Genomic DNA, 13,351 nt, shown 5'->3' on the forward strand with positions numbered 1-13,351 from the left:
CACATGCTTATTGAGTATTCACCTATTATGTGCCAAACACCCTTCTAGGCAATGACAAGCTCCCTGAACAACAGAACTTAAGAAATTGCAATGTATAAATGATAAGGACCGCAAAGAAATCAAACAGGGCAGTAGGCAGTGGTAAGAGGGCCACACTGAACTGAAATCTAGATGAAAGGAGTTGCCAGCAACTGAGAGGTCTGGAGAGAAAGGGAGGAGTGCATTCAAAGGAAGTCTCTAAGGAGGAATGAGTGATGCACTGCTGTCTGGGGAACAAAAGGCACCAGTGTCTCCAGGGAACAATGCTGCAGAAGGACAGCATGCAGTGAAGGAACAACCCACGTTCCCAGTGACCTTCATTTTGTTCAATCCTTTGGTCCCTTTTCAGCTCTCATTAACATGATGTAATTGGCCTTGTGAAACTGTTTTCCCTGGGCCCCTTGACACCACACCCTCATCACTGGAATTCATCCTTGATTTCCTTCCTTCAAATTCTGCATTCAATCCATCAGCAGTTTGATCGATTCTATCTCCAAACAAGTCCTTATTTCATTCACTTTTCCACCATTTTGCTTACTACCAGCTTACCCTAAGCCACCAACTTTCTTTACCCGGATTACTGCAACAGTCTCTTAATTAATCTACCTGTTTCTATTTTTTCCTTCCTATTTCCTTTCTCCATATGCTCGGGTCCCGACCTGCTGTGGCTCCTGACTAATGTCCCACCAGGGCCTCTCAGGTTGAAGAGAGATGGGAGTGAAGAAGCATTGATACCTTTATTGTGGAAAACAATGTGAAAATATTGTGGTAGCTAGGAGGAGCTCTTCAGATAAAAAGAAAAATACATTAAGGAGAAGTCAGATATATCATGTCAGATATATCATTAAAAACAAAACAAAACAAATACAGACAAAGCTCCTGATTGTAAATGGAATGTGAGAATGTTTCCCAAGCCCTAGCCAAATCCATCAACTGAAACAATATTAAAATAATAAAGAGGAAACAGAAGATATGCAAACAGAAAAGAGTTATGTACAAAAAAGTCACCCTGTGGCAAGTAGAGAGCTGTCTACAGTGTTTAAAGAAGTTTTTGACCTCAAACTGTACTGGCAAGTTGTTATTCCATTAAGACAATAGATCTGAGTGAAATAGACATGCCAAATAATTGATAAACAGATCAGAAGAAGAACTTACAAGAATTTCTGGTATGAAAGAACTGTTGTGGTCAGTGAGCTAGGAGGAGTCAAAGACACAGAAAATCTTTTTCTTTCTCGGTCTCTTTCACTCAGTCTTTCATTCAATTTTACCGTCTTTCAAATGCTCCCTCTTTTTTTTCTTTTCCTTTATCCTTGCTCCCATTGCTTTTCTTTCTTTTTCAAAACTTTTGAAATTAAGAATCATATGTATGCTTGATATTTGTTGTTTGAAGACATATTACAAAATGCAAGAGGAAAAAACAAATTCAACTATAAGCTACTTGGAAAAGATATTCTTTAATTTTTTTAAACATCTTTATTGGAGTATAATTGCTTTACGTTGCTGTGTTAGTTTCTGCTGTATAACAAAGTGAATCAGCTATATGTATACATATATCCACATATCTCATCCCTCTTGCATCTCCCTCCCACCCTCCCTATCCCACCCCTCTAGGTGGTCAAAAAGCACTGAGCTGATCTCCCTGTGCTATGCTGCTGCTTCCCACTAGCTATCTATTTTACATTTGGTACTATATATATGTTAATGATACTCTCTTACTTCATCCCAGTTTACCCTTCCCCCTCCCCGTGTCCTCAAGTCCATTTTCTACATCTGTGTCTTTATTGCTGTCCTGCCCCTAGTTTCATCAGATCCAAACAATTTGGATTGTGTTTTAGATTCCATATATATGTGTTAGCATATGGTATTTGTTTTTCTCTTTCTGACTTACTTCACTCTGTATGACAGACCCTAGGTCCATCCACCTCACTACAAATAACTCAGTTTAGTTTCTTTTTATGGCTGAGTAATATTCCATTATATATATGTGCCACAGCTTCTTTATCCATTCATCTGTCAGTGGACACCTAGGTTGCTTCCATGTCCTGGCTATTGCAAATAGAGCTGCAATGAACATTGTGGTACATGACTCTTTTTGAATTATGGTTTTCTCAGGGTATATACCCAGTAGTGGGATTGCTGTGTTGTATAGTAGTTCTATTTGTAGTTTTTTAAGGAACCTCCATACTGTTCTCCATAGTGGCTGTGTCACTTTACATTCCCACCAACAGTGCAACAGGGTTCACTTTTCTCCACAAGCTCTCCAGCATTTATCGTTTATAGATTCTTTGATGATGGCCATTCTGACTGGTGTGAGATGATATCACATTGTAGTTTCGATTTGCATTTCTCTAATGACTAGTGAGAGTGAGCATCCTTTCATGTGTTTGTTGGCAATCTGTATATCCTCTTTAGAGAAATGTCTATTTAAAGCTTCTGTCCATTTTTGGATTGGGTTGTTTGTTTTCTTTTATACTGAGCTGCTTGTATATTTTGGAGATTAATCCTTGGTCATTGCTTCATTTGCAAATATTTTCTCCTATTCTGAGGGTTGTCTTTTCATCTTGTTTATGGTTTCCTTTGCTGTGCAAAAGCTTTTAAGTTTCATTAGGTCCCATTTGTTTATTTTTGTTTTTATTTCCATTTGTCTAGGGGGTGGGTCAAAAAGGATCTTGCTGTGATGTATGTCATAGAGTGTTCTGCCTATGTTATCCTCTAAGAGTTGGATAGTGTCTGGCCTTACATTGAGGTCTTTAATCCATTTTGAGTTTATTTTTGTGTAGGGTGCTAGGGAGTCTTCTAATTTCATTCTTTTACATGTAGCTGTCCAGTTTTCCCAGCACCACTTATTGAAGGGCTGTCTTTTCTCCATTGTATATTCTTGCCTCCTTTGTCAAAGATAAGGTGACCATATGTGTGTGGGTTTATCTCTGGACTTTCCATCCTGTTCCATTGATCTATATTTCTGTTTGTGTGCCAGTACCATACTGTCTTGATTACTGTAGCTTTGTTGTATAGTCTGAAGTCTGGGAGCCTGATTCCCCCAGCTCCGTTTTTCTTTCTCAAGATTGCTTTGGATATTCGGGGTCTTTTGTGTTTCCATACAAATTGTAAATTTTTTTCTTCTAGTTCTGTGAAAAATGTCATTGGTAGTTTGATAGGGATTGCATTGAATCTGTAGATTGCTTTGGGTAGTATAGTCATTTTCACAATGTTGATTCTTCCAATCTAAGATCATGGTACATCTCTCCATCTGTTTGTATTATCTTTAATTTCTTTCATCAGTGTCTTATAGTTTTCTGCATACAGGTCTTTTGTCTCCTTAGGTAAGTTTAGTCCTAGGTATTTTATTCTTTTTGTTGCAATGGTAAATGGGAGTGTTTCCTTAATTTCTCTTTCAGATTTTTCATCATTAGTATATAGGAATGCAAGAGATTTCTCTGCCTTAATTTTGTATCCTGCTACTTTACCAAATTCATTGATTAGCTCTAGTAGTTTTCTGGTCGAGACTTAGGATTCTCTATGTATGGTATCATGTCATGTGCAAACAGTGACGGCTTTACTTCTTCTTTTCTGATTTGCATTCCTTTTATTTCTTTTTCTTCTCTGATTCCTGTGGTTAAAACTTACAAAACTATGTTGAATAATAGTGCTGAGAGTGGGCATCCATGTCTTGTTCCTGATTTTAGAGGAAATGGTTTCAGTTTTTCACCATTGAGGACAATGTTGGCTGTGGGTTTGTCATCTATAGCCTTTATTATGTTGGGGTAAGTTCCCTCTATACAGGGTTTTTTTAATAAATGGGTGTTGAATTTTGTCAAAAGCTTTTTCTGCATCTATTGAGATGATCATATGGTTTTTCTCCTTCATGTTGTTAATATGGTTTATCACATTAATTGATTTGTGTATATTGAAGAATACTTGTATTCCTGGGATAAACCCAACTTGACCATGGTGTATGATCCTTTTAATGTGCTGTTGGATTCTGTTTGCTAGCTTTGTGTTGAGGATTTTTGCATCTATGTTCATCAGTGATATTGGTTTGTAGTTTTCTTTTTTTGTGACATCTTTGTCTGGTTCTGGTATCAGGGTGATGGTAACCTCATAAAATGAGTTTGGGAGTGTTCCTCCCTCTGCTATATTTTGGAAGAGTTTGAGAAGGGTAGGTGTTAGCTCTCCTCGATGTTTGATAGAATTCACCTGAGAAGCCATCTGGTCCTGGGCTTCTGTTTATTGGAAGATTTTTAATCCCAGTTTCAATTTCAGTGCTTGTGATTGGTCTGTTCATATTTTCTATTTCTTCCTGGTTCAGTCTTGGAAGGTTGTGCTTTTTTAAGAATTTGTCCATTTCTTCCAGGCTGTCCATTTTATTGGTATATAGTTGCTTGTAGTAATCTCTCATGATCCCTTGTATTTCTGCAGGGTCCGTTGTTACTTCTCCTTTTTCATTTCTAATTCTGTTTATTTGAGTCTTCTCCCTTTTTTTCTTGATGAGTCTGACTAGTGGTTTATCAATTTTGTTTATCTTCTCAAAGAACCATCTTTTAGTTTTATTGATCTTTGCTCTTGTTTCCTTAATTCCTTTTTCATTTACTTCTGATCTGACCTTTATGATTTCTTTCCTTCTGCTAACTTTGGGGTTCTTTTGCTCTTCTTTCTCTAATTGCTTTAGGTATAAGTTTAGGTTGTTAATTCAAGATTTTTCTTATTTCTTGAGGTAGGATTTTATTGATATAAACTTCCCCCTAAGAACTGCTTTTGCTTCATCCCATAGGTTTTGTGTCCTTGAGTTTTCATTGGCATTTGTTTCTAGGTATTTTTTGATTCCCTCTTTGATTTCTTCAGTGGTTTCTTGGTTATTTAGTAGTGTATTGTTTAGCCACCATGTGTTTGTATTTTTTAGTTTTTTTCTTGTAATTGATATCTAGTCTCATAGCATTGTGGTCCAAAGAGATATTTGATACGGTTTCAATTTTCTTAAATTTACTTGATTTGTGACCCAAGATATGATCTATCCTGGAGTATGTTCCATGAGCACTTGAGATGAAAGTGTATTCTGTGGTTTTTGGATGGAATATCCTATAAATACCAATTACGTGCAGCTGGTCTAATGTGTCATTTAAAGGTTGTGTTTCCTTATTTATTTTCATTTTGGATGATCTGTCCATTGGTAAAAAGTCCCCTACTATGAGTGTGTTACTGTCGATTTCCCCTTTTATGGCTGTTAGCATTTGCCTAATATATTGAGTTGCTCCTATGTTGGGTGCATAAATATTTACAATTGTTATATCTTCTTCTTGGATCGATCCCTTGATCATTATGTAGTGGCCTTCTTTGTCTCTTGTAATAGTCTTTATTTTAAAGTCTATTTTGTCTGATATGAGAATTGCTACTCCAGCTTTCTTTTGATTTCCGTTTACCTGGAATATCTCTTTCCATCCTCTTACTTTCAACCTGTATGGGTCCCTAGGTCTGAACTGGGCCTCTTGTAGACAACCTATATATATGGGTCCATTCAGCCAGTCTGTGTCGTTTGGTTGGAGCATTTAATCCATTTACATTTAAAGTAGTTATCATTATATATGTTCCTATTACCATTTTCTTAATTGTTTTGGGTTTGTTATTGTAGATCTTTTCCTTCTCTTGTGTTTCCTGCTTAGAGAAGTTCCATTAGCATTTGTTGTAATGCTGGTTTGGTGGTGCTGAATTCTCTTAGCTTTTGCTCATCTATAAATGTTTTAATTTCTCTGTCAAATCTGAATCAGATCTTTGCTGGGTAGAGGAATCTTGGGTGTGTTTTTCCCTTTCATCAGTTTAAATATGTCCTGCTACTCCCTTTTAACTTGCAGAATTTCTGCTGAAAGATCAGCTGTTAACCTTATGGAGATTTCCTTGTATGTTATTTGTTGCTTTTCCCTTACTGCTTTTAATATTTTTTCTTTGTATTTCATTTCTAATAGTTTGATTAATATGTGTCTTGGAGTGTTTCTCCTTGGTTTTATCTTGTATGGGACTCTTTGCACTTCCTGGACTTGATTAACTATTTCCTTTCCCATGTTAGGGAAATGTTCAACTATAATCTCTTCAAATATTTTCTCAGACCCTTTTTTCTTCTCTTCTGAGACCCCTATAATTCGAATGTTTGTGTGTTTAATGTTGTCCCATAGGTCTCTGAGACTGTCCTCAATTATTTTCATTATTCTGCTCTGCAGTAGTCATTTCCACTATTTTATCTTCCAGGTCACTTATCTGTTCTCCTCCATCAGTTATTCTGCTATTGATTCCTTCTAGAGAATTTTTAATTTCATTTATTGTGTTGTTCATCATTGTTTGTTTGCTCTTTAGTTCTACTACGTCCTTGTTAAACGTTTCTTGTATTTTCTCCATTCTATTTCTGAGATTTTGGGTCATCTTTACTATCATTACTCTGAATCCTTCTTCAGGTAGACTGCCTATTTCCTCTTCATTTGTTTGGTCTGGTGGGTTTTTACATTGCTCCTTCATCTGCTGCATATTTCTCTGTCTTCCCATTTTGCTTAACTTACTGTGTTTGGGGTCTCCTTTTTGCAGGCTGCAGGTTTGTAGTTCCCGTTGTTTTTGATGTCTGCCTCCCTTGGGTAAGGTTGGTTTAGTGGCTTGTGTAGGCTTCCTAGTGGAGGGGACTGGTGCCTGTTTTCTGGTGGGTGGGGCTGGATCTTGTCTTTCTGGTGGGCAAGGCTGCGTCCGTTGGTGTTTTGGGGTGTCTGTGAACTTAGTATGATTTTAGGCAGCCTTACTGCTAATGGGTCAGGTTGTGTTCCTCTCTTGGTAGTTGTTTGGCATGGGACATCCAACACTGCAGCCTGCTGGCCTTTGGGTGGAGCTGTGTGTTAGCATTGAGATGGAGATCTCTGGGAGAGCTCTCACTGATTGATATTACATGGGGCCCGGAGGTCTCTGGTGGTCCAATATCCTGAACTCAGCTCTCCCACTTCAGAGGCTGAGGCCTGAGACCCGGCTGGAGCACCAACACCCTGTCAGCCACACGGCCACGCTTCAAGCTAATTCCTCCTCCAGTCCCAGTGACCCAGCCCAAATGGTAAAACCATTTGTAAATCTCTGGGATCAGGTATCTTGGATGTTCCTTGTCCTGCGCGCAGCACTGCAGTAAGCAATAGTCTCCCTCTGCAGTGTGACTACCAGACATGGCCCACGGAAGTGGTACTCACTCCCTCCAACATTCTCATGACTTTGCTTCTGGAGCTCCACCTAAAAAAGATATTCTTAAACATAATGTCAGAGGAAGGAAGAAAGTAAAAGTAGAGAGAAAGATAAAGTAGACAAGCCAGTGATAGCAATATTAGTATTAGATTAGACTAAGACAGACTGCATTAATAATAATAAAGAGGATAAGGACAGGAGGATAAAGGGACCAGTTCACAAGGAGATTCCAATAATGCTGAACCTTGACATGCCTCACAACATAGCCTGATAAGTAGTATCATGTCCTGCAGCCAGACTGCTTGGGTTTGGATCCCAGTTCTATCAATAACTAGCTGCAAATCTTAAGCAAGTTATTAAACCTCTCTGTGCCTCAGTTTCCTTATACTGAAAATTGGGATGCCAGTAATACCTACCTCTTAGAACTGTTATGAGGATTAAGTGAACTAATACACATAAGTATTTACAATAGTGTCTGGTATCATAAACATGGCATTTTTATTGTTGCTGTTGTTGATGTTGGAATTGCTGCCCCAAATCATACCAAAAAAAAAAAAAAAAAAAAAACCCCAACAAAATTCCAAAGAAAAATTGGCATGTCAGTAATCTTAGTAGGAGATTTTTAACTTACTTCTCTAAGATACATATGTTTTAAAATATTTGAGAACACTGTGAGATAGCTCCAATAAAATATTTAAATAGGCTTTATCTTTCAAATCATCAGACACAAAAATGTAAAGAAAACAATCCACATAACAAAAATACAGAGTTGAAAGGAAAATGTAAATGAAAAATGAAATTCAGAGACCAAAAAAATAAGATGACAGAAGTTAACTAGACATAGCCATAAATGTGAATGCTTAATATATTAAAATACAAAGTCTTAGATCATATTAAAGTAGAAAATTTAATGATTTTCTACTTTATAAGAGACATATGTGAAACTGTGACAATGGGCTTAAATATTTAGCAAAATATCAAAGGTACAAGTCAAAATATAGTACAGATGACACTTTAATTATGAAGTTAAGTTACAAGGTAAAATTATAGGTAACAACATTGTATAATACTTTTGGAGCTGAATGATGTAACAATATTTTTTTAATTGTGCAAAATCATGTTCTAAAATGTTCTCAGATACACAACAACCCTTGAGAAGGTTGGTATTAAATATATACTTCATAAACTTTTACTATGAATAAAGCAACTTTTACAACTATTGAAGGAATATAAAGTAAAACATATCTGTATATACCTCCATTTAGGATTCATTTTCCAAGCTGCACTTCCCAAAGGGCATGAATATTCGAATCTGAGTGCTTACTTCCTTAGTTGGCTGGGTAGTTCATGAGCAGTCTGGAGACAGACCTCCTGCTTGGGGAATTGTAGGACATTTGATTCAGCCGGACTTACAGTAAGCACTCAGAAATGTGGTTGGGTTGTTATCAGTTACTCACACCCAGGCCCAGGCAGGCACATGGCTAGAAACTCCAGAATTCTGGGAGACAACTGGAGGGTATGAAAACCTCCTAATGTAAAAAGGTTTCTCTGAGGTCTTGTTGGGCTCCTCACTTAATTATAAGGTGATAATTGGAAGCTGGGTACCTTCATAAGGACATGAAAATCAGGGAAATTTGCACCTCTTACTGGGAACACTGCATCCTTTGCTCCGTAGGTGTGTTATATCCACAGTCTGTCTGTTGACATCTTTCCATCCATGATATCATCATCACTCCTGTCACCTTGCAGGTAGAAAGTCAGGTCATGGATACTCTAGATAGTAGAGAACCCAGGCTAGAGCAAATCTATATCTGAACAGCTGCCAAAGTGCCATCTCTTTTCTCCGTTCTGGAAATTTTGTTCCTATTCCTTTCGTTGCTTGATACTATTGCAAAGATCTGGACAAGAGGTCATGCAAGCATTATTGAGAGTGAAGTATATAGAAGTGGTATATCTCTGGTCCCAGAAGAAGCAGAGGAGAGTTTGGGATATTTTAATTCTGAGGGGTCAATGGTCTGTTTAGGTTCAGCTCAGTGTGTGTCTTCCCCATTTTTTCTTGATGGCACCAACATTCTACCTGACATGCAGGCTCCAGGAGACATCCATAGAATCATATTTTACCCCTTACTCTCATATTTGCCAGGTCCTGAAGAGACATATCTCACAATAATATATTAATGTGCAATACCTATTAGATTTTTGTTGGAAATTCAGATGTTAATCTCCTTTCAACTGTTTCTTTCTCATTTTATTCTTTTATATATAGATATATTCTTTTTCAGCATACATACCATGGGCTTTTTGAATCCCTTTTCAGTATTGCCTTTGTGCCAAATGGTAAAAAATTAACCTAAGAACCCCCCCAAAAAGTACTAAAACGCTCCTAATGTAGATTATTAATGATTTTAATCTGTTAATATTTAAAGGTCAATGATTTTAACCTCATTACTACTAGATTAAAGACGTGACAACATACCTCAGGTTGTTACATGAGTTGGCTAATAAAATCTTCCTGAAGTTCTGAAGAACTTGCTTCTTCTAAGTTAGTGACAGCTTCACAGTTGGCCCAGCCATGCTTTGCCTCATTTTTGTTTTCACCTAGCATTTTTTCTCTCTCCTTTCAGGTAGAAATTGAGAAGCTGGATTACCATCATTATCTGCCTCTGTTTTTTGATGGGCTCTGTGAAATGACATTTCCCTACGAATTTTTTGCTCGGCAAGGAATCCACGACATGCTGAAACACGGGGGGAACAAGATTCTTCCTGTCATTCCACAGCTCATTATCCCGATAAAAAGTAAGTGAACAGGTAAAAAAGCATCACTCAGTTTATATGGTGCCACTTTTTGACAACTTGATAATTAAGCAATAAAACACAACAGACTGAGGCTATCCCCAGGTTTTGCAATAATTTTTATAAATTGCCTTATGGGGCCAAACATCCCAAATCTCCTAATATATCCCATCATTGATACTGCAGTGCAGCTTAGCGACATAAATAAACTAAATTGCATGGGGTTTACACTAACTTAAAATGTTTCATAGTAAAGACATAAGCATTAACATTAATTTGTACATTCAGAAGTAAAGTGTATAATATACAATACAAACACAATTATATTTAGTATCTTTTATGCAGCAGAATTCATAATTTTAAGAAAAAAATCTGGAATGGAGAAAAGATCAATGTTATTAAATACTTGAACTTTTTTGTCTACAGTGGATTATCTGGGGGGGGTCTCTCGAGTAATCCTGTCACTGGCTTTACCTGTTTGTCCATAAAATGAGATTGTGCTTCCTTTTTGTGGCCAATTTATTCTGGCCTGAGTCCCTACAGACTAGTTGTCTGAGAGCACCCCTTTAAAAGTGTTTCTGAGAAAAACAAATACTGTATGCTAACACATATATATGAAATCTAAAAAACAAACAAAAATGGTTCTGAAGAACCTAGGGGCAGGACAAGAATAAAGACACAGACGTAGAGAATGGACTTGAGGACATGGGGAGGGGGAAGGGTAAGCTGGGATGAAGTGAGAGAGTGGCATGGACATATATACACTACCAAATGTAAAATAGATAGCTAGTGGGAAGCAGCTGCATAGCACAGGGAGATCAACTCGGTGCTTTGTGACCACCTGGACCACTGCCAGGATGATTGACGGTACACCTGCCTAGTCTCCTAGGATACAGGGGAACCCCATCCTCACTGTCTCAGAGGTAGTCTTGCCGTATGGTTTGGCCAAAACAAGAACAAAATAGTTCAACATTGGGTCATTTCCCACAGTCTGGATTACTTAATCTGATCCGTGGTCACTAGTTTATTGATTTGAATTAAGTGTCATTAGAGTTCTAGATTTTTGGCAGTTCTTCCGTCACTATGTAAATTGAGTCAACTTTAAAATGTTCTCTCATGTCTTTGAGATTTCTGTAAGAGATATGTAACTGACCGCTTCCAATTTCCACCAAGACGTAGAAAGTGAAACCAAACAAGAGGACAGTGATACCTGCTGTGAAAAGCAATGTGGAAAGAAAAATGACTCTTCAAAAGCGACTTTATTAAAAACCAATTTTCCTTTCCCCTCATGCATCAGCTGAGTGAAGGGCTAATCTTTAAAGGCCTTCAGGAAGGATATATAATACTGAGTTATATTAAAACCTTTTCCAAATGTGATTTATTCTTTCTAACAAGTCATAATTTTTGAATATGTTAAATTCTAGTAAAAATGCTACATTTTCTAAAGATGATGCACAAGTTTTATTGATAAACAAAAAAGCCCAGAACATTCTCCCCAGGAACTATCTGGAGAGTACATTATCCTTTTCTTCTGCACCCACCAGAACAGCAGCAATACCGGAAGTCTGTTCTTTTCTTTACAATAAACTGTTCATTTGGGGATCCCTGCCTTCTCAGGAGTCTCTCCCTCATAGCCACACTGAAAACACGGAAGGCCAGAAAGAGAATTTCTAAGACATGTTTTGATTATACCTCTTAAAATTAAAACAGTCCACATTAGAGTATTGTAGGCCAAGGTGGATTGATTTTCAATTTTATTTGATTTAAGTATTTGGAAGATACTTAAATGAGTTAAGAGAGAAGTGATATGTTCTAAGGACACATCCTAGAGGTCATTTGCTGATGAGTGAAAACATTCAGAATTCAGTAAACATGATCTGTCAGGGAATAGTAACTATGTATGAATTTGATCATTTACAGTTCCAGAAGCAATGAAAGTTTCTCTTGGTAGATATCCTAGTTTGCCTTCCTGGGCTTCTGCTATTATATACTGATCCTGAATCTAACTCAGCTTGCTTCTTCTCGCTCTGTCTACATCACTGAAAGCCAAACTTTACTCAGCAAAGAATAGTGATTAACTATGCAAGATAATGCACGGTTCCAGCACAGTGTGAAAAGTATTACATACATAAACTACATTTTTCAGGTGGAATTCTGGAAGGGAGCTAGTTGATCCAGAAGCGGGCTGATACACATAATTGGCATAACATATAACAGCTGTGTGTACCTTATTTTCAGAAGGTACTATTAGTAAAATTTTGGCTTATTCCAGGGGCAAAAGTCAACCTCACCATCACCAGCTAGCAGTTCTTTAACATCTTTTCTTTAATTCTAATTCATCGATAATTAATATCTCTGAAGGCAAAGCAAAATATATAAACTCCCTGTGGAGCTGTGAATGGGATTACCTGCCTATCTATTTCTGGAATCTGGGGTTTATTTCAACTAAATGAAAGGTTGATAATACTAGAATGATAAATGGACACATTCAGTGGCTCTACGACTTCTGACATAAAAAGAGATAAGAAGACCCTTTACTTTCTGCTTCTCTCCTTGGCTCAAGACCCCAAGTGGGGTCATCGAGTAATAACGGGAACAGTGCACATTTAGCACATTGTTCCATTTCTGTTGCTTTATGGCATCACTACAGGTCCTCCTCTTCCTTCCCACTTTCTTATTTCCACCTTCTTGAGTTATTCTGGGTCAGAAACTACAGAAAAATCCCAGAATAAAGTAGTCAGCGTTGGCAGTGGAGTATTGATTGCTGAGAGCAACAGCAAAGTATTGTAGGTGAGGATGAGATGAGAGGGACCATCTGAGCAATCCAAACTGTGGATTTTAGACTTCGGTCCACTCCATCCAGTGAGGAGAACAAAAGTCCATCAAAACCCAGCAGAGCAATCCCAGGAAGAAGTCACTGGAAGCTTTGCCTATCGAAAGCAGAAGGGGATTCCCATAGCAGCCAGGAGGGTAGGAGGTGCCAAGAGTGACCTGCAGACTCTGGGTTTAGAGCTCTCTCTCCTCCATAAAAGCAAGAACAATAACAATAACCCAGCCACACGGGGCTGTTCAAAACAAGTTGCTACACACAGGGAAGAGAATATCATGAATAGTCAGAGGAAAACTGTACCTCAACAACATTTTGCATAGGATCCAGAAGAAACTTGTAGAAACGTGTTTGACATCCTCAGGATTCAGGAAGATACAGCCTCTATGAAACAGAAGCAGAAATTTACAAGAGGAGACCAGACTCACATGAAAATAAGCCAGTGCTGACTGAGAAAAGGGAAACTAAAAATGTCAGAGCAGGATTAATGTCCCC

At 37.8% G+C, this 13,351-nt stretch overlaps 1 protein-coding gene across 1 annotated transcript in view; it reads left to right on the top strand.

The window, feature by feature from the left end:
- Positions 1–13,351, top strand: part of PACRG (parkin coregulated) — a gene marked incomplete at both ends in the record, with an annotated part of 535,367 nt that overhangs the window by 278,981 nt on the left and 243,035 nt on the right. The window contains one exon of the mRNA XM_079716504.1: positions 9,861–10,032. Within this exon, the coding sequence (XP_079572630.1) occupies positions 9,861–10,032 (172 nt within the window). The remainder of the gene's footprint in view (positions 1–9,860; positions 10,033–13,351) is intronic.

This window comes from Hyperoodon ampullatus, assembly GCF_949752795.1.
Source record: "Hyperoodon ampullatus genome assembly, chromosome: 12".
Taxonomy (NCBI): Eukaryota; Metazoa; Chordata; class Mammalia; order Artiodactyla; family Ziphiidae; genus Hyperoodon; species Hyperoodon ampullatus.